At 51.1% G+C, this 19,921-nt stretch overlaps 1 protein-coding gene across 2 annotated transcripts; it reads right to left on the bottom strand.

Moving 5' to 3' along the window:
* Window positions 1–3,078: 3,078 nt before the first annotated feature.
* LOC133339740 (death-associated protein 1 homolog) lies at window positions 3,079–18,588 on the bottom strand. Of its 2 annotated transcripts, XM_061547902.1 has the most exons (5): window positions 18,326–18,588; window positions 8,115–8,235; window positions 7,099–7,147; window positions 6,195–6,324; window positions 3,079–6,158 (listed from the first exon to the last, which is right to left on the bottom strand). In XM_061547902.1, the coding sequence occupies exons 1-4, from the start codon at window positions 18,378–18,380 to the stop codon at window positions 6,205–6,207; spliced, it is 345 nt and encodes a 114-aa protein (XP_061403886.1). In that variant the 5' UTR covers window positions 18,381–18,588; the 3' UTR covers window positions 3,079–6,158; window positions 6,195–6,204. The 2 variants fall into 2 exon arrangements, with proteins under 2 accessions (XP_061403886.1, XP_061403884.1); XM_061547900.1 differs by having other exon boundaries at window positions 3,079–6,324.
* Window positions 18,589–19,921: the final 1,333 nt, after the last annotated feature.

The raw sequence follows: 19,921 nt of genomic DNA, 5'->3' as shown, positions 1-19,921 counted from the left end.
ATTGCTTGTGTAATAAGAGAGCGCCATCTCCTGTATTATTGTGGGGGTTACATTACACATCATACAGTCCACGTATTTTTGATTGTAGGGATTCTATCTGGAGTAAAGGTGAATGGGCGGATCTACCAGGGAAGCCTCTGGAACGTTCTCGAAGGTTCCAGGAGGGGCGGGGTTTAGCCTCCAATAACTGAATAGGAATGTTCGGGGTCGGTGTTTGAAGATCGAAGAGCTCCCGTCACTGCTGCCCCACCATCTCCACCTGCCACGTGGCGGCGCGACCTCCAGCGTGCCACCAGCCAGGCGGTGTGTTAGCGAGCGCAGCCACGAGAGCGGGTCGACATCCATGGAGAGAGTGGCTGTACCAAAGATTTACAATAAATATTGAAGTTACTTACTTGTGTGGGAGCCACTCATTACACGTGTGCCGAGGTCGCACCTCCATTCAATGGGTGACCCCGGGGAGTCGTTTCCCGTGTGGGTCCCCAAGCTGCAGCATTCACTTCCATCGAATATTCGATCTGCCGAGTCCCTCCGTTTAGTTAATCCCTACCTCGACATTTTTTTCCTGATTAATTTGGTTCTGTGTTTCGGGAGTGCGGAAGGGATATTTGTGTAATGGGTTCTATTGAGGCGCACACTTCCCTGTGGAGGCAACACTTTATTAACATTTGTTACCCACACTATACATAGGGTGGTGACCACCGACCTTCTCTCACTACACTCGGGTACATTAACTAGCGTGGCCCCGCCACGTGGGCCTTGGCCCCGACCTCTTCGTCTTCACGAGGCGTCTTCATCACGGGCGCGAACAGCCCCGCTCTCTCAGCGGCGCCCGCTTATATGCCTCTCTAGCGTGGCCGGCCACACCCTGGCTACGCCCCCCTTCTCGAACCCTCGAGAAGGCTCCGGACCCCGACAACGTGACCCCCAGGGTAGTGACGCCATGTGTGTGCAGACCCGACATAGTAGTGACGTCACGTGTCACTACATCACCCCCCCCCCCGCCGAGTCCTGTATATCCGTGTCTATGGATCCTGTGTATCTCGGTCTCAATAGTGGGTCTCTGCATCTCTAAGATTTTCTACGTGTTTCCTTCACGATCCACAGTTTTGGTCACGTGGCCATCATCGCACCACTGCAGCTGCGTCTTTAATCCCCCATCAGGTGCAATTATTCGGACGCCACTGGAGCTGTTGCAGTTTAAAATCTTAAGAGTGAAAACTCAGTTATTTAGAAACTGCTCATTGTTGTTGCGTTTAGTTTGTCGTCCTTTCCCCGCACCTACGATTAGCACGGTTGGCGAAATACATTCAACATACATAGATACATACTCTGTGGTTCTTTCGGTAAAGTCACGTAGGTATACAATAAAATAAATCACGTTTGCTGTGGTTTTCCCACCTGATGATGATTGCTTGTGTTGCAATCGAAACGTGATTATTTTATTTTCTACCTACGTGATTTTACTGAAAGAACCAAAGAGTATGGATTCCTGCAGTCACAAAAGCTTCAAATCTAGATACATATGTTCAAACATCAAATAGAAGCCTTCTGCAAGGAATCGAGTCCCCATTAGCCACACGTACTTGCGGTGAACATGCAAACATGCTCTGATCATTTATGCAGTCTTTGAAACAGATTGGCTTACACCAGAGGCGTTCTCTGTAGGGCCTGGACAGTGCCAGACCAGAGAAGATCGAAAGGCCAACAGCACAAGGACAATGCCACACGTATCAGAACATTTCTCGGGGTGAGCAGCTACAAAATGGGACCTTTTTGCCAATATCAAAGTATCAAAAAAATAAGTAAAATTAAATTTTTTTTTAAACACGCTTTAATGAAATGTACCGTACTAATAATGGAAGAACTCCACGACTCCAGCAATTGGCCCCGAAGCTTGCCATAGCGTAAGGGACCGTGGTGATTTACAGCCAACGTCAGTTGAGCGTGGACAATTAGACCAAAGCCGAAACATAACATAAAAAAAATGTTAAAAAATATCTTATTTATTTTTAATGATAGAATATGGTATTGTCATCGGTATGACATAGGTATACCAAGTTTGCAGTCGATACCACATTGGGAAGTGGGTAAAATTGAGTTAAAAGATTTGAGGATACAACAAAGTGAGTTAATAAAAAGCGTGTAAAATTAGAATAGGTTTAACCCTTTCTGGCAATAAAACAGGTGTTAAGATGCTCAAATACCAAATGGATTCTAGCTTTCGCAAGGAACTTAGTTCTGTATTAACCACACACATTACTTGTGAACATGGAAACATGCGTTGATAACAATGTTATTGTCTTTAAACCGATTGGTCTACACCAGACAGCAACCTCCTTGAGGGCCTCGTCTCACCAGTGTCAGACCAGGGAACGCCAAAAGGCGAACAGATACATAGATACATTTGAATCGATATTCTATTCATGATCATTTATTCAGGAAACAGCCACGCTACCGAGTGGTGGGACCCTCAATGACGGTCTTGCTGCTGCTGCTGCTACACTGGGTTGTTATTGGAGACGTTTGCGGGCCAATTAACGAGCTGCGTTCATTATACAAGCAGGCAGGAAAACGCAGACACCCAGAGAACACCCCCAACGCCTTGCACGAAAAGAACTTCCAACATACACAAAGATCCCCCCCCCCGTATGGCGTAGCAGACTGTTGGGGCAAGCGCCGTTCGCTAGCAGCACCTACGAAGGCCGGAACGGCACACGAGGGGGTGGGTGGCCAGCCACCACGCCCGGCCGCCTTTGTCTCCCCCAGTGGCGATGTTTACTGCACACCGCACCAGGTAACTCATTTGAGGCCGAGTCGACCTAGGGGAGGGGCCCAGGACCGGTTCAGATAATCGCCACTGGTGTTGGTGGCCGCGAGCGAGAATCGTACTCGGGTCTCTGCCGGGTTCGTAGCGCGTGTGGTGCAGCATCGGACCGCTGCTGCTGCTGCTGGCGACGATGATGATAGTTCAAGCCCTAAAGCCAGCTTCCTGCATCAAGTTACTCGGCGTTTCGGGCACTCCTCACGGCCGCTATCCGCAAGGGGGACACAAAAAAACACCTCCGACGGTTTCGGTTTTGCGCGGCAGAATTTTATTTCAATTACAACTTTTTTTTTTCCTATCCCCGTGCGGTCATTGGCAACGCGATTCCGGCACGGCCATCGCCGTGGTCCGACAACACAAAGGGGACAACCCCCACAGACTGCGGGGGAGGCGGGGGGGGGGGAAGGGGGAGGCGGGGGTCACGACCTCTCAAAGCCCTCTCAAAGCCCTCTGGGCGCGAACGCACACGGCCGCTGCGAGCCCTCGAGTGCCGTGGTCCCTTCCCAACTCCACCCTCAATCTCGAACGGCCCGAGCCATCGGCGCTTGCTGTGAAATCCACGGTGTCACAAATGTCAACGGCCTCTCACCGGCGCCAGAATCCAGGGAGAGGGGGGGGTAAGGAGGCGCACGCGGCGGTTCGCGAACGCGCCATGGGCCGAGTTGCCGAGAAGAGACGACGGAGCGACGGGCGGCTTCGGGTCGATCCGTTTGGACGATCGCTCGGAGACCGGGGGGGGGGGACGGGGGGGGAGCCCATGTTACGAGTCCCCGGTGGGAAGTTTCGCATTAAAATGAAATGACATCACGGCCTCAAAAAAAAACAGATCATCTACGACCTCCATTGCGATTTGGGCGTTTAGTGTTAAGGGTTAAATCGGAGCTCGGGGGCGGGGGGGTGTAAAACAAATTAAAGGATCGGTTTTGACACGCAACCAATGCCGAAAAGCATCTCCCCCCACGCCCCCCCCCCCCTGAGCGATCCTCACTCCCCCCCCCCCACCCCCCTTCGTCGTCCACCGTCCCCGATTTACAGAGCGCCCTCTCTCGCTCGACATCCCCACGTTCGCAGTAAAAAGGCCACCCACCCGCACCACCCCCCGCCACCTCTCTCTACGATCGCACCGACGAAGAGAACACAGAACAACGACGACGATCACCCCCACCACCACCGCAGATGCACTGCAGTTCCAAACCCGTGGAACTGAACTCCGCCGCTGGTCTGCGTTGGTGCATGTGCGTTGTGTGTGTGCACGGACAAAAATATGTCGCTCATTTAGTGTCGGACGTTTCACCCCCTCCCTTGGACCGACGGTGGAGACTCAATGAGCCCGGCGACGTCTTTGGGTGAAGAACAAAGCCGAAGGGTGGGGGATGGCCAATTACACCTCGGGGCAGCGCTCGCTTGGGGACACGGGGGACACGGGACACGGCTACTGCCGAGACTCAGTCTGCGTTGAGACTTTGGGAGACCGGGTCTCAATCTGCATTGAGACTCTGGGAGTCTGCGTCGTTGAGACTCGGGGGGGGGGGGGGGGGGAATTGAGATTGGATTAAGATTCAACAACAGCAACAGGCTGTTCTTCGCGTGTTGACATTGCGCAAAAAAAGACGCGAATAATTGTTCAAGTAAAGCGTAGAGCGTAAAGCACTTATCATCGCCATCATCATTATTGTCGTCAGCGCAAGAACGAACAAAAACTTTAGAAATACAAACTTCACGCCGGCATTTATGAGGCGTCACTACGACTATAAACCGGCGCGCAACTTGGCGCCGAGCGGCTGAAGAGAAACAAATCTGTTTCAGAATGCAGCAGGGTTTTGCGCCCAATATCATCCATGACAGAGGTGTTTTAGGTTACATCGCATAGATACAAATGTTAGCGTTAAACCCGCCACCACCACCACCACCTGACCACAGCGAATCGGTAAGGGGTTTGTCACGTAAACAGGACCTGCCAATTCGTTACTATTACAGCACTAGTGAAATAGTAGTGTAGTGTATAGCAGTGTGGTGTATAGCAGTGTGGTATAAAGTAGTGTAGTGTGGAGTGTAGTGCATAGTAGTGTAGTGTATCGTAGTGTAGTGTATAGCAGTGTAGAGTGGAGTGCCGTGTATAGTTGTGTAGTGTGGAGTGAAGTGTATAGTAGTGTCGTGTAAAGTTGCGTAGTATACTAGTACAGCACACCGGTTGTGTGTTGGAGAGTAAATCCACAACATCTGGCTGTTGCCTGATGATGCTGGTTGTTGTGATTACTGGCAAAACGTAAAATTGTAAATCCACTAGTGCTGTACTAGTATAGTACACAATACTACTATACACTACATTATACTCGACACTATACACTAGTTCTGTACTAGTATACTATACTACTATACACTACATACTACATTATACTCGACACTATACACTAGTGCTGTACGAGTAAAGAATAGGCACGTTCTGTTCACGTGACAAAACCTATTTACTAATTGGCCATGTCGGGTGGTGGCGGGTTTGACGACACAACATTTGTATTTACGCAACCTAACCCAACCAAAAAATAAAAGCTCTGTTATGGAAAACGTAAAAAAAAGTCTGTATTCCGTCAGAACTCGGAAGGTGAATTAAGAGAGCGATAGAAAAGTAGAGGGGGAGGGGGGTGGAAATAATATTTCCGGGGGCACGACGTGGAATTTCTGTCGCTAAACCAAAGACTGCCCCACGCCTCCCTGGCGGTGACGGAGGCCAGGAGGCAACCGTTAAAGAGCGTGGGCGCACGCCTGTGTGTAGGTATATGTGTGTGCGTGTGTAACGGTACGTGTGTTCGTGTAACGGTACGTATGTGCGTGTGTAAAAGTACGCATGTGTGTGTGTAACGGTATATGTGTAGGTAAGCGTGTCTGTGTAAAGGTACTTGCATGTATGTGTGTAAAGGTAGGTGTGTGTGTGTAAGATTGTGTATGTACGTGCGTAAGTGCGTTGTGCCAGCACCGATAGCACTTGCCCCCAACAGTCTGTTAAGGCTATGCGGGGGTCTTTGTATGGTCGAGTGTCCACATCTGTGTGTCTCTATGTATCCGTGTGTGTGCGGTCGAGTGTATGTGTGTATGTGGGGCGTGTGTGTGTGCATCTCAACATGTCTCTATGTATCTATGTATCAGTGTGTGTGCGGCCATGTGTGTGTATGTCAGTGTGTGTGTCAGTGTGTGTATGTATGTCAGTGTGTGTGTATGTCAGTGTTTGTGTATGTCAGTGTTTGTGTATGTCAGTGTTTGTGTATGTCAGTGTGTGTGTGTGTATGTCAGTTTGTGTGTGTGTATGTCAGTGTGTGTGTCAGTGTGTGTGTGTATGCCAGTGTGTGTGTGAATGCCAGTGTTTGTGTGTGGCGAGCCCTTCACTTGCGAGGCTGCTGGATGTGTGCGTTGACGTGAGGAGCTGCCCAGTTGCGCTCCACTTTGGGCTGTGGCTTCTCGTGAGCGACTTTCACAGCCTCTGGGGGGAAGTCCTTATCCCCCTGAGACCACATGCACACACAGATACACACAGATAAATACACAAAGATAGAGACACAAAGACAGAGACACAGAGACAGAGGACTCGCACAGGGACTCGCAGAGACTCACGCAGAGACTCACGCAGAGACTCACATAGCCCAAGGGGAAGTCCTTATCCCCCTGAGGCCACACACACAGAGATACTCGCACAGAGACTCGCTCAAGACGCCCACAGAGTCACACAGATACCCACAGACTCGCACACAGACACAAATTCACAGGGAGACTCAGACTAACACAGACACCGACAGACTCACACGGACCCACAGACTCGCTTAGAGACATCTAGAGACTCAGAGACTCACGCAGGGGCACACAGTGCCGGCCTTCATAGGTGCTACTCACTAACAGCATTTTCCCCAAAAGTCTGTTGAGGCTATACGGTGGTCAACGCGCTGCGCCACGAACCCGGCAACGAGAATTCGATTCCCGCTCACGGCCACCACCAGTGGCGATTATTCAAATCGGTCCTGGGCCTCCCCTAGGTCGACTCGGTCTCAAATGAGTACGTGGTGCGGTGGTGTGGAGTAAACATCATCGCTTGGAGAGACAAAGCCGAACGGGCGTGGTGCTGGCCACCCACCCCCTTTGTGCGTCACAGTGCCGGCAGACTTCCATAGGCGCTGCTACTCACTGCCAAAGGCACTTGCCCTGACAGCCTGCTGGAGGAGGCTACACGGGCGGGAGGGGTCTCTGTCTTTGTGTCGGGGAGACGTGGAGAAATTGAGACTCACCCTGGCGATGGCTCCGGACACGACGACGACTGGTGGCTTGGGCGCCGGCCTGAAACGAGGGACAATAAGCACGGCAGGGGTGAGACGCGGCACCGGGAGTGCTGGTCATGGTTGTGATGATATTTAGGGGGCACAGGTGGCACATCTGCCAGTCATCTCAGTCGGTCAACCCATGGCACCTGGGTCTGTCCTGTGACCTCCTGCTGCACATAGCCTGACACAGCAGTCAGCCCATGTCACCTGGGTCTGTTCCGGACCTCCTCCTGTGCCTAGCCTGGCACACCAGTTAACCTATGGCAAATGGGACTGTCCTGTGACCTCGTCCTGCACCTAGCCTGGTACAGCAGTCAAGCCATGGCACCTGGGTCTGTCACGTGACCTCCTGCCAGTGGGCCTTCGACACGTCACGTGGTCTCAAAGTGCACCTAGCTTGGCACAAGCGCCTTGGTGACGTTACCGCCACTTAGTGGCAAATGGCGATTGTGGTTGTTGGTGATGGTGGTGGTAGTGGACAAGGTAATGGTATAAGTGCCTAGTCAGGCCTAGAGGCAGGCCTAGATGCAGGTCTAGATGCAGGCCTAGATGCAGGCCTAGATGCAGGCCTAGATGCAGGCCTAGATGCAGGCCAAGAGGCAGGGCTAGAGGCAGGCCTAGAGGCAGGCCTAGATGCAGGCCTAGATGCAGGCCCAGGCCTAGAGACAGAGCTAGACCCAGGCCTAGAGGCAGGGTTAGAGGCAGGCCTAGAAGTCAGGCCTAGATGCAGGCCTAGATGCAGGCCTAGATGCAGGCCAAGATGCAGGCCAAGATGCAAGCCTAGGTGCAGGCCTAGATGCAGGCCAAGAGGCAGGCCTAGATGCAGGCCAAGATGCAGGCCAAGAGGCAGGGCTAAAGGCAGGCCTAGAGGCAAAACTAGAGGCAGGCCTGGAGGGAGGCAATGTTCATTGGTGGTGGCGAATGCGAGACACGGCACTGGCGGTGCGGGTGGTGGTGCTGTGGTGGTCGTGCTGTGACCGTACGGGGCGGGCGTCTCCTCTTCCTCCTCCTCCTCCTCGCCGTGCTCGTCCGGCTTGCTGGGGACGGGTGCCGCGGGGGCCCCAGGGTGGTGCTTCTGCACGATCCGCATCCCGCCGGCTCTCACTGAAAAGACGGGGGTGGGGGGTGGGTGACAGAGGGAGAAATGGAGATGCAGGGGGAGACACAAGGGGCGTAGGAGATGCAGGGGGAGACACGGGGGTAGACGTGGGTAGCCGTGGAGGGTGGGGAGATGCAGGGGGAGACAAGGGGGTAGAAAGGGAGATAGGGGTAGATGCGGGGGAGAGATGCGGAGGGAGACGCAGAAGGAGACGGGGGGGGGGGGGAGAGATGCGGTGGGGGGGTGGAGACGTGGGGAGAGATGCAGAAGGGCGGGAGAGGAACGTAAAGTGGATTAAAATAGAGCGCACTGTTGACGAACGTTTGCATCGCCACCGCCGATTTACGACAACGCCGTTGCCCCGGCATCGATTGCTCCCAACCGCCCTGGGAAGAAGGCCCATCTGGCTCCACACACACCGCCTCCCCGCCCATAACGATCGCAGTCTTATCTTACGTATTGTGCTTAGTCGATACGGCGCTCAAGCCTTAGCTCAAGGTGAGTCTATGGACAGTGCCGAGTATTTGTGCAGTGTTGAGAGTCTATGGGCAGTGTTGAGTCTTTGGGGCAGTGCTGAGTCTATGGGGTAGCGTTGAGTCTTTGGGCAGTGTAGAGTCTATGGGCAGTGTTGCGTTTATGGGGCAGTGTTGAGTCTATGGGCAGTGATAATTGTTTTTTTACCCTTTTATCTGGCAACAAAACTGACACCTTTTTTTTACAAGGAGTCATGTTTACATAGACCACAATACCTGCAGTCATAATGCAAACAAAAAAAATAACTCTGATAATGTATGCAATTATCATATTTTTTACTGGCAAATGAGGTTCCAATGGTGTAAATGCTTACCCCGAGCTCTCATACTCTGATGGTGCATTGTCCGAGTTGTGCGCCTTTTGGCGTCATCTGATCCAACACCATGTGAGACTAGGCTCTAAGTAAAGCTGTCTCGGGTGTGGACCAATCAACTTCAAGGACAGTGCATAAATGATCAGAGTTATGTTTTTTGTTTGCATTATGACTGCAGGTATTGTGGTCTATGCAAACATGACTCCTTGTAAAAAAGGTGTCCGTTTTGTTGCCAGATAAAAGGATAAAAAAAACAATTATCATATTTTTTACTGGAAAATGAGGTTTCTATGGGCAGTGTTGAGTCTATGGGGCAGTGTTGAGTCTATGGGGCAGTGTTGAGTCTATGGGGCAGTGTTGAGTCTATGGGGCAGTGTTGAGTCTATGGGGCAGTGTTGAGTCTATGGGGCAGTGTTGAGTCTATGGGGCAGTGTTGAGTCTATGGGGCAGTGTTGAGTCTATGGGGCAGTGTTGAGTCTATGGGGCAGTGGTGAGTCTATGGGGCAGTGTTGAGTCGATGGACAGTGTTGAGTCGATGGGCAGTGTTGAGTCTATGGGCAGTGTTGAGTCTATGATGCAGTGTTGAGCCTATGGGCAGTGTTGAGTCTATGGTGCAGTGTTGAGTCTATGGGCAGTGTTGAGTCTATGGTGCAGTATTGAGTATATGAGGCAGTGTTGAGTCTATGGGCAGTGTTGAGTCTGTGGGGCAGTGTTGAGTCTATGGGCAGTGTTGAGTCTATGGGGCAGTGTTGAGTCTATTATGGGCAGTGTTGAGTCTATGGTGCAGTGTTGAGTCTATGAGCAGTGTTGAGTCTATGGGCAGTGTTGAGTCTGTGGGCAGTGTTGAGTCTATGGGGCAGTGTTGAGTTTATGGGCAGTGTTGAGTCTGTGGGCAGTGTTGAGTCTATGGGGCAGTGTTGAGTTTATGGGGCAGTGTTGAGTCTATGGGGCAGTGTTGAGTCTATGGGGCAGTGTTGAGTCTATGGGGCAGTGTTGAGTTTATGGGACAGTGTTGAGTCTATGGGGCAGTGTTGAGTCTATGGGGCAGTGTTGAGTCTATGGGGAGTGTTGAGTCTATGGGCAGTCTTGAGTCTATGGGGCAGTGTTGAGTCTATGGGCAGTGTTGAGTCTATGGGGCAGTGTTGAGTCTATGGGGCAGTGTTGAGTCTATGGGCAGTGCTGTTCGCGAGCAGCACCTATTAAGGCCAGCACGGCACATGAGGGGAGCGAGTGGCCAACACACCGCAACTGGTACTCATTTACGGCTGAGTCGACCTAGAGGAGGCCCGGGACCGGTTCGAATATTTACCGCTGGCCGCGAGCATGAATCGAAAATGAGGCCGGGTAGCGCAGTGCGGCGCTAACCGCTGCGCCACCACTCCACCCCCCCCACTACACAATCTTCACTCGCAGTCCATGGAATGCACGCGAGATGTTAACTCCCTTGCCAGGTGGGCGCTCGATCCCGACCCCCGATGCCTCTCGTGAAGACAGGTAGTCCCCGAGTTACGATGCTCTGACTTACGATATTTAGGTCTTACGACGGCGATAGCGATACGACAAAATTGTTAAAATATTTTTAATTTCGCGCGGCAGGCAAACGCAGCAGCGTACAAGGTACGATACTGTACGTTGGGTCGCTGCCGGGATGTACCCATCTGCGGAGCTCAGATGGGGCCTTACCTGGTAACGTAAGCATAGTTTTGTGTATACCCAGAGACTCGCACAGAGATGTATAGATTCACACTGAGAGCCAGAGACTAGCAAAGAGACCCATAGACTCGCACAGAGCTATTTAGAATCACAGTGAGTGCCATAGACTTGCATAGGGACCCATAAACTCACAGATATGTATAGATTTACACTGAGAGCCAGTCTCGCAAAGAGACTCAGACTCACACAGGGATGTTGTAGATCACCGTGTCCGGTAGTCATTACACGGCGATCACGTGCCCATGGTGGTGATGAACCCCAACCCACAAGCAAACTCTCCCCATCTCACTCTCTACCCGTGTGTGGACTAATCTCCATCTGTTCCATCTCACTCCCTCTCTACCCGTTTGTGGACTAATCTCCATCTGTTCCATCTCACTCCCTTCTACCCATGGCTGGACTAATCTACATCTGTTCCATCTCACTCACTCTCTACCCGTGTGTGGACTAATCTCCATCTGTTCCATCTCACTCCCTCTCTACCCGTTTGTGGACTAATCTCCATCTGTTCCATCTCACTCCCTTCTACCCATGGCTGGACTAATCTACATCTGTTCCATCTCACTCACTCTCTACCCGTGTGTGGACTAATCTCCATCTGTTCCATCTCACTCCCTTCTACCCGTAAGTGGACTAATCTCCCTCTGTTCCATCTCACTCCCTTCTACCTATGGGTGGACTAATCTACATCTGTTCCATCTCACTCACTCTCTACCCGTGTGTGGACTAATCTCCATCTGTTCCATCTAACTCCCTTCTACCCGTGTGTGGACAAATCTCCATCTGTTCCATCTCACTCACTCTATACTCATGTGTGGACTAATCTCCGTCTGTTCAATCTCACTCCCCCTCTACCCGTGTGTGGACCAATCTCCATCTGTTCCATCTCACTCACTGCCAGCAAGGCGCTTCAGGCAGTCGACTGAATCGCCATCCGTTCCCATCTGTACGGGGGACACAGCGTTGCCCCCTCACGCAAGGCACGAGCATCGGACGGATCGGATGGACCAATATCACCTATAAGAGGTTTTTTTGGGTTGGATCGAATAAAAATATAAATGTGTCGTTAAGCCCGCCACCACCCGACATAGCCTATTAGTAAAGTTTAGTGCCACGTAAACAGAACGTGCCAATTCGTTACTAGTACAGCACACCGGTGTGTTGGAGAGCAAATCCACAACATTTACAATTGTCATCATCGTCGTCATTGTCATAGTTGTCGTCATCGTCGTCGTCGTCATCATCATTATCATCATCATGACACAAGGAGGCACTGGATGATGCTTCTAGACGATGCTACCCACACTCGTGCGCCCTCAGTCTTTGTTCAGGCCCTGCGTTAGGCCATCTCATGGCGTTGTCGCATGCTCCGCTTTACACCCCCCCCCCCCCCCACATTGCAACATCAGAATCAGGATATTTATTTGAAGCTTTCGTGACTGCAGGAATCCACACTCTTTGGTTCTTTCGGAAAAGTCACGTACGTTACTTTCGGATATAGAATCCGATGGAGCCGAGGCTCTCTTTCACAGCCGTTGTCCCGTAAGTTTATGAATATAAAATGGGACCTTTTGCCAGTATCAAAGTAGAGCAAGGGTCCCATTATGTAGCGGCTCACCCCGAGTTAGAAATGCTATGATCGCGCATTGTCCTTGTACTGCTCACCTTCTGGCATTGCCTGGTGCGACACTGATGAGACTCGGCCCTAAAGAAGGCCGTCTCTGGTGTAGGCCAATCGGCTTCAAAAACAATGCAAGTGTAGAGGAGTAGTGGGTGACGTCACGCCTCTGCCCTCGGAGAGAGTGGCGTCGCAGAACGTGACGTCAGGCAGTGACGCAGGGCACGGTGACGTCATGCCCCCGGAGGGGGGGGGGTATTTAAAGGGGGACCCGGGATGTAACCGGGGTTCGTCGGGGGTAGGAGTGGGGACTCGGGGTAGTTGATCCTCACACGAGGCTAGTGGAGGCTACTCCTCCCGACCGGCCGAGGTTGAGGTAGTCCGGGGCAGGGAGGACAGCCGAGTTAGCCGGGGTTGTAGGGATCACAGTCCCCTGTCCCATGGGGAGTTAGAGGCTAGGGGGGTTATGGTTCGGCGTAAGCCCTTAACAAACTTGGCGTGAGCCCCTAACGGAAGCTGCCACGGAGTCGTACATTGCGCCGCAACACAAGCATAATCCTACATTTGAAGCTTTCGTGACTGCAAGGATTCATATTCTTAGGTTTTTTCGGTAAAGTCACGTAGGTAAAAAATTTAAATGAATAAAAGTAAAATAAAAATAAAATAAAAATCACGACGTTTCGGAGGCAACACAAGCTTCCGTCTTCAGGTGGAACCGTCACAGCACGATAGCTGTATCAAGTGAGAGAAATTCCAAGAAACAGTATTTGTATATATACTGGTTGAGGGTGGGAGGCCAAGGTAGGCCCTGAATATTATTTTTGTGAGGTTCGGTGCGGCTGAAGCACGCTGTTAGGAATGAGCCTTTGTTGTGTAAACTAGTTGTTACTAGTTTACACAACAAACTAGTTGTTACACAACAAAGGCTCATTCCTAACAGCGTGCTTCAGCCGCACCAAACCTCACAAAGAATAATATTCAGGGCCTACCTTGGCTCCTCCCACCCTCAACCAGTATATATACAAATACTGTTTCCTTGGAATTTCTCTTACTTGATACAGCTATCATGCTGTGACGGTTCCACCTGAAGATGGAAGCTTGTGTTGCCTCCGAAACGTCGTGATTTATTATTTCATTTCTATTATTTCTTCTATTATTTTTATTATTCATTTTTTACCTACGTGACTTTACCGAAAAAACCCAAGAGTACAAACATAATTACCAGAGCCATGTTTGTTTGCATGTTCACCACAATAACCACGTGTGGTTAATGCGCCAACCTGATGCGGTGTTTGGACATCTTATTGCCAGAAAGGGTAAAAACACCCAATCTCATCTCTTGACTTGAAGCTTTCGTGACTGCAGGAATTCATATTCTTTGGGTCTTTCGGTAAAGTCACGGAGCTAGGTTCAAAGAAAATACAAAAAAACAAACTACGACGTCCTGATGGCGACCGCTTGTCTAGCGATCGAAACGTCGTAGTTATTTTGCTATTTTTATTATTTCTTTGATCCTATCTACGTGACTTTACAGAATGACCCAAAGAATACCCATTCTTATCGTTCCATGCAACAACCGGTTAGTTCCGAACTCGTAAACCGATTGGCCGTGCCTGGGTGGTGGTGCTGGTGGTGGGGAGCGGTGGTGTAGCGATTAGCGCTACGAACCCGGCGACCCGAGTTCAATTCCCGCTCACACGACTCAGCCTCAAATTAGTATCTGGTGTAGCGGTGTGTTAGTAAACATCGCTAGCACTCGGGAGACAAAGGCGGTCGGGCGTGGTGTTGGCCACCCACCCCCTCGTGTGCTGTTCAGGCCTTCACAGGTGCTGCTCGCTAACAGCACTTGTTGTTCAAGGCTTTGTGGTGGAGAGTTAACGACACCACATTTATATTAACGCGCGATCTAAACACCAAACCAAAAAAAGACTATCATGGCCTTAATTCTATATCCATTATATACTGTGGAACAAATACAATTGTCCCTGGGTAGTCAGTGTTATTTCCTAATTGCTTACGCCTCAAAAGTACAGAAAATAGCTATTATTATTGCTTTTGTGACCAGGACAGTGATATTTTGAAATGTACCTATTTTCGATGAGAAAACGTGCGCATGCGTGTGTTGTTCACAAAGTCCTGGTCAACAAAAGCAAAGTTTGTGGGGAATAATATCCATACTCCAAATGGAATAATATCCATTTTCTATACTTTTAGGCAAAATCTATTAAGAAAACAACACTCAGTACCCAGGAACAAAAATTGTGTTGCAGAGTGAATTAGTGGTGGCCTCTGTCCCCCCCCCCCCCCCAGGTGACTGGGGCCAGACGGATCAGGCGCAGCAGAGGAGGCGTGGCGACGCATCGCTGCGGTGCCGAAGTCTCCTCCTTCAAATCGATCTCTGTGCGAGTCTATGCCTCAGAGTGAGTCTACGGCTCTCAGTGTGTGAGTCTATGGCTCTCAGTATGAGTCTATGGCTCTCAGTGTGAGTCTATGGCTCTCAGTGTGAGTCTATGGCTCTCAGTGTGAGTCTATGGCTCTCAGTGTGTGAGTCTATGGCTCTCAGTGTGTGAGTCTATGGCTCTCAGTGTGTGAGTCTATGGCTCTCAGTGTGTGAGTCTATGGCTCTCAGTGTGTGAGTCTATGGCTCTCAGTGTGAGTCTATGGCTCTCAGAGCGAGTCTATGGCTCTCAGAGCGAGTCTATGGCTCTCAGAGCGAGTCTATGGCTCTCAGTGCGAGTCTAGGGCTCTCAGTGCGAGTCTATGGCTCTCAGTGTGAGTCTATGGCTCTCAGTGTGAGTCTATGGCTCTCTGTGCGAGTCTATAGCTCTCTGTGCGAGTCTATGGCTCTCAGTGTGTGAGTCTATGGCTCTCAGTGTGTGAGTCTATGGCTCTCACTGTGAGTCTATGGCTCTCAGTGTGTGAGTCTATGGCTCTCAGAGTGAGTCTATGGCTCTCAGTGTGAGTCTATGGCTCTCAGAGTGAGTCTATGGCTCTCAGTGTGAGTCTATGGCTCTCAGTGTGAATCTATGGCTCTCAGTGTGAGTCTGTGGCTCTCAGTGTGAGTCTGTGGCTCTCAGTGAGTCTGTGGCTCTCTGTGTGAGTCTATGGCTCTCACAGTGAGTCTACGGCTCTCAGTGTGTGAGTCTGTGGCTCTCAGTGTGAGTCTATGGCTCTCAGTGTGAGTCTATGGCTCTCAGTGTGAGTCTATGGCTCTCAGTGTGAGTATATGGCTCTCAGTGTGAGTATATGGCTCTCAGTGTGAGTCTATGGCTCTCAGTGTGAGTCTATGGCTCTCAGTGTGAGTCTATGGCTCTCTGTGTGAGTCTATGGCTCTCAGTGTGAGTCTATGGCTCTCAGTGTGAGTCTATGGCTCTCAGAGTGAGTCTATGGCTCTCAGAGTGAGTCTATGGCTCTCAGAGTGAGTCTATGGCTCTCAGTGTGAGTCTATGGCTCTCAGTGTGAGTCTATGGCTCTCAGTGTGAGTCTATGGCTCTCAGTGTGAGTCTATGGCTCTCAGTGTGAGTCTATGGCTCTCAGTGTGAGTCTATGGCTCTCATTCTGAGTCTATGGCTCTCAGTCTGAGTCTATGGCTCTCAGTGTGTGTCTATGGCTCTCAGAGTGAGTCTATGGCTCTCAGTCTGAGTCTATGGCTCTCAGTCTGAGTCTATGGCTCTCAGTCTGAGTCTATGGCTCTCAGTCTGAGTCTATGGCTCTCAGTCTGAGTCTATGGCTCTCAGTCTGAGTCTATGGCTCTCAGTCTGAGTCTATGGCTCTCAGTCTGAGTCTATGGCTCTCAGTCTGAGTCTATGGCTCTCATTCTGTGTCTATGGCTCTCAGAGTGAGTCTACGGCTCTCAGAGTGAGTCTATGGCTCTCAGAGTGAGTCTATGGCTCTCAGTGTGTGAGTCTATGGCTCTCAGTGTGCGAGTCTATGGATCTCAGTGTGCGAGTCTATGGCTCTCAGTGTGTGTCTATGGCTCTCAGAGTGAGTCTATGGCTCTCAGAGTGAGTCTATGGCTCCCAGTGTAAGTCTACGGCTCTCAGTGTGTGAGTCTATGGCTCTCTGAGTGAGTCTATGGCTCAGTGTGTGAGTCTATGGCTCAGTGTGAGTCTATGGCTCTCAGTGTGAGTCTATGGCTCTCAGTGTGTGAGTCTATGGCTCTCGGTGTGTGAGTCTATGGCTCTCAGTGTGTGAGTCTATGGCTCTCAGTGTGTGAGTCTACGGCTCTCAGTGTGTGAGTCTATGGCTCTCAGTGTGTGAGTCTACGGCTCTCAGTGTGTGAGTCTACGGCTCTCAGTGTGTGAGTCTACGGCTCTCAGTGTGTGAGTCTATGGCTCTCAGTGTGTGAGTCTACGGCTCTCAGTGTGTGAGTCTATGGCTCTCAGTGTGTGAGTCTATGGCTCTCAGTGTGTGAGTCTATGGCTCTCAGTGTGTGAGTCTATGGCTCTCAGTGTGTGAGTCTATGGCTCTCAGTGTGTGAGTCTATGGCTCTCAGTGCGAATCTATGGCTCTCAGTAAGAATCTATACATCTCTGTGCGAGTCTATGGGTATAAAAACTATTTATTTGTTTACGTTACCAGGTAAGGCACACCGAGCTAAGTAGATGGTTTTCAGAAGCTACCTGGCCATCTCAAATGACAGCTCAACCAAGTGGCTGACATCTTCACCATCATCATCATCATCACCACGTGTGAATGTAGAACACGGCAGCCAAATCATCATCTAGATGTGTGATAATCCACGCGACCACGGGTAGCGAGAGAGACGCAGACTCCAACTACACAGTAGAAGCAGCCGGCGTCATCACAGGGTGTGGATCGAACCCACGACCTCCTGCATACCAGGCGAGGTAGTTAACACCTCGCCATACAACAAAGATCCCCCGTGTAGCCTCCATCAGGCTGTTGGGGCAAGTGCTGTTCGTAGCGGGGAGCTGCAGCAGCGCCCTATGACAACTACAACTCCCCACGTGACCACAACAACAACAACACTCCCCACGTGACCACAACAACAACAACACTTCCCACGTGACCACAACAACAACACTCCCCACGTTGCTCACAACAACAACACTCCCCACGTGACCACAACAACAACACTCCCCACGTGACCACAACAACAACACTCCCCACGTTGCTGACAACAACAACACTCCCCACGTGACCACAACAACACTCCCCACGTGACCACATCAACAACAACACTCCCCACATTGCTGACAACAACAACACTCCCCACGTGACCACAACAACAACACTCCCCACGTTGCTGACAACAACAACACTCCCCACGTGACCACAACAACACTCCCCACGTGACCACATCAACAACAACACTCCCCACATTGCTGACAACAACAACACTCCCCACGTGACCACAACAACAACACTCCCCACGTGACCACAACAACAACACTCCCCACGTGACCACAACAACAACAAAACAACACTCCCCACATTGCTGACCACAACAACACTCCCCACGTTGGTCACAACAACAACACTCCCCACGTGACCACAACAACAAACTCCCCACGTGACCACAACAACACTCCCCACGTTGGTCACAACAACAACACTCCCCACGTGACCACAACAACAAACTCCCCACGTGACCACAACAACACTCCCCACGTTGGTCACAACAACAACACTCCCCACGTGACCACAACAACAACACTCCCCACGTTATGCACAACAACACTCCCCACGTTATGCACAACAACACTCCCCACGTGACCACAACAACACTCCACACGTTGCTGAACACAACAACAACACTCTCCACGTTATGCACAACAACACTCCACGTTATGCACAACAACAACACTCCACGTTATGCACAACAACAACACTCCCCACGTTGCTGACAACAACAACAACAACAGAGAGGAGGGCTCGCGGCCCGTGTCGCTACCCGCGGGGAGATGTCCGCCCTTGAGGTCGGGGTGCTCCTTCGGAGGCGAGGCCATGGCAAGCAGCAGCAGCAGCACGACACGCAGAGACCACTCTACACTAGGCTCTACACTCTACTAGTGTGCAGTCTACACACTCTACGAGTCTTCACACCCTACGTGTCTTCACACTCTACGAGTCTCCACTCTGCAGTCTTCACTGCGCCAGAGACAACTCCTCCAGACCATCAACTCCGCGTCTTCCTTAAACAATGGCGGCTCTCACCCCCCCCCGCTCGCCCCTCCCCTCCACCACCCCCACTAGCCCCTCCCACTGCAGATCGGACGCTCCCATTGGTCGACAAATTGCGGATCACCGGTTCGCCCCTCCCCTCCACCCCGATTAGCCCCTCCCACTGCAGATGGGACGCTCTCATTGGTCCGCACAGAGTAAATCCCCCACTCACCCATCCCTTCTGTCCCCCACTCTCCCCTCCCCTCGGACTGCCAATGGGAGACTCCCATTGGTCCACAATGCGGGGAGGGGGGAATCCACCACTCGCCCCTCCCCTCCACCCCTCATCCCCGTCCCTCACTGCAAAAGGAACGCTCCCATTGGTCCCGGCGAGCGCCACGTGTCGCAAGATTAGCCAATCGAAAGCGGAGGGAGTTTGCTTTGCGGAGTGCGGGGCGTGGGTTGGTGGGGAGGAGGGGCCACGTGGCGCAATCCTTAGGTTTCAATGACACGTGGCACTTACACAACATCCCGTACCTATAGGGTTCAATGTTAATCACCGGGCTCCCATAGGGTTCAATTAAAATCACTGATAGTCCCATAAGGTTCAGTGTAAATCACTGAGGCTCCCATAGGGTTCACAGTTAATCAGTGAGGCTCCCATAGGGTTCACTATTAATCCGTGAGGCTCCCATAGGGTTCACTGTTAATCAGTGAGGCTCCCATTCGGGTCTGTGTTAATGACTGAGGCTTAGGGCTAAGTGTTTATCACTGAAACTCTCATAGGGTTCAGTGTTAATGTCTGCGGCTCCTATATGATGCAGTGTTATTGAGGCCCCCATAGGGTTAAATGTTAATCACTGAGGCTCTCATAGGGTTCGGTGTTAATCACCGAGACTCCCATAGGGTCAAGTGTTAATCATTGAGGCTCCCATAGGGTTCACTGTTAATCACAGAGGCTCCTATAGGGTTCTCTGTTAATCACAGAGGCTCCCTTAGGGTTCATTGTTAATCACTGGGGCTCCCATATGGTTCACTGATAATCACTGAGGCTCCCATAGGGTTCACTGTTAATCACAGAGGCTCCCATAAGGTTCATTATTAATCAGCGAGGCTCCCATAGGGTTCAATGTTAATTACTGAGGCTCCCATAGGGTCTGTGTTAATGACTAACGCTTAGGGCTATGTGTTTATCACTGAAACTCTCATAGGGTTCGGTGTTAATCACTGAAGCTCTCATAGGGTTCAGTATTAATCATTGAGGCTCCCATAGGGTTCAGTGTTAATCACTGAGGCTCCCATAGGGTTCGGTGTTAATCACTGAAGCTCCCATAGGGTTCAGTATTAATCACTGAGGCTCCCATAGGGTTCAGTGTTAATCACT

Source organism: Lethenteron reissneri, unplaced genomic scaffold (assembly GCF_015708825.2).
Source record: "Lethenteron reissneri isolate LAM-NWPU_2019-01 unplaced genomic scaffold, ASM1570882v1 scaffold_215, whole genome shotgun sequence".
Taxonomy (NCBI): Eukaryota; Metazoa; Chordata; class Hyperoartia; order Petromyzontiformes; family Petromyzontidae; genus Lethenteron; species Lethenteron reissneri.
The sequence above is the reverse complement of the archived record's forward strand: the minus strand, read 5'-3'. Positions and strand labels throughout refer to the sequence as shown.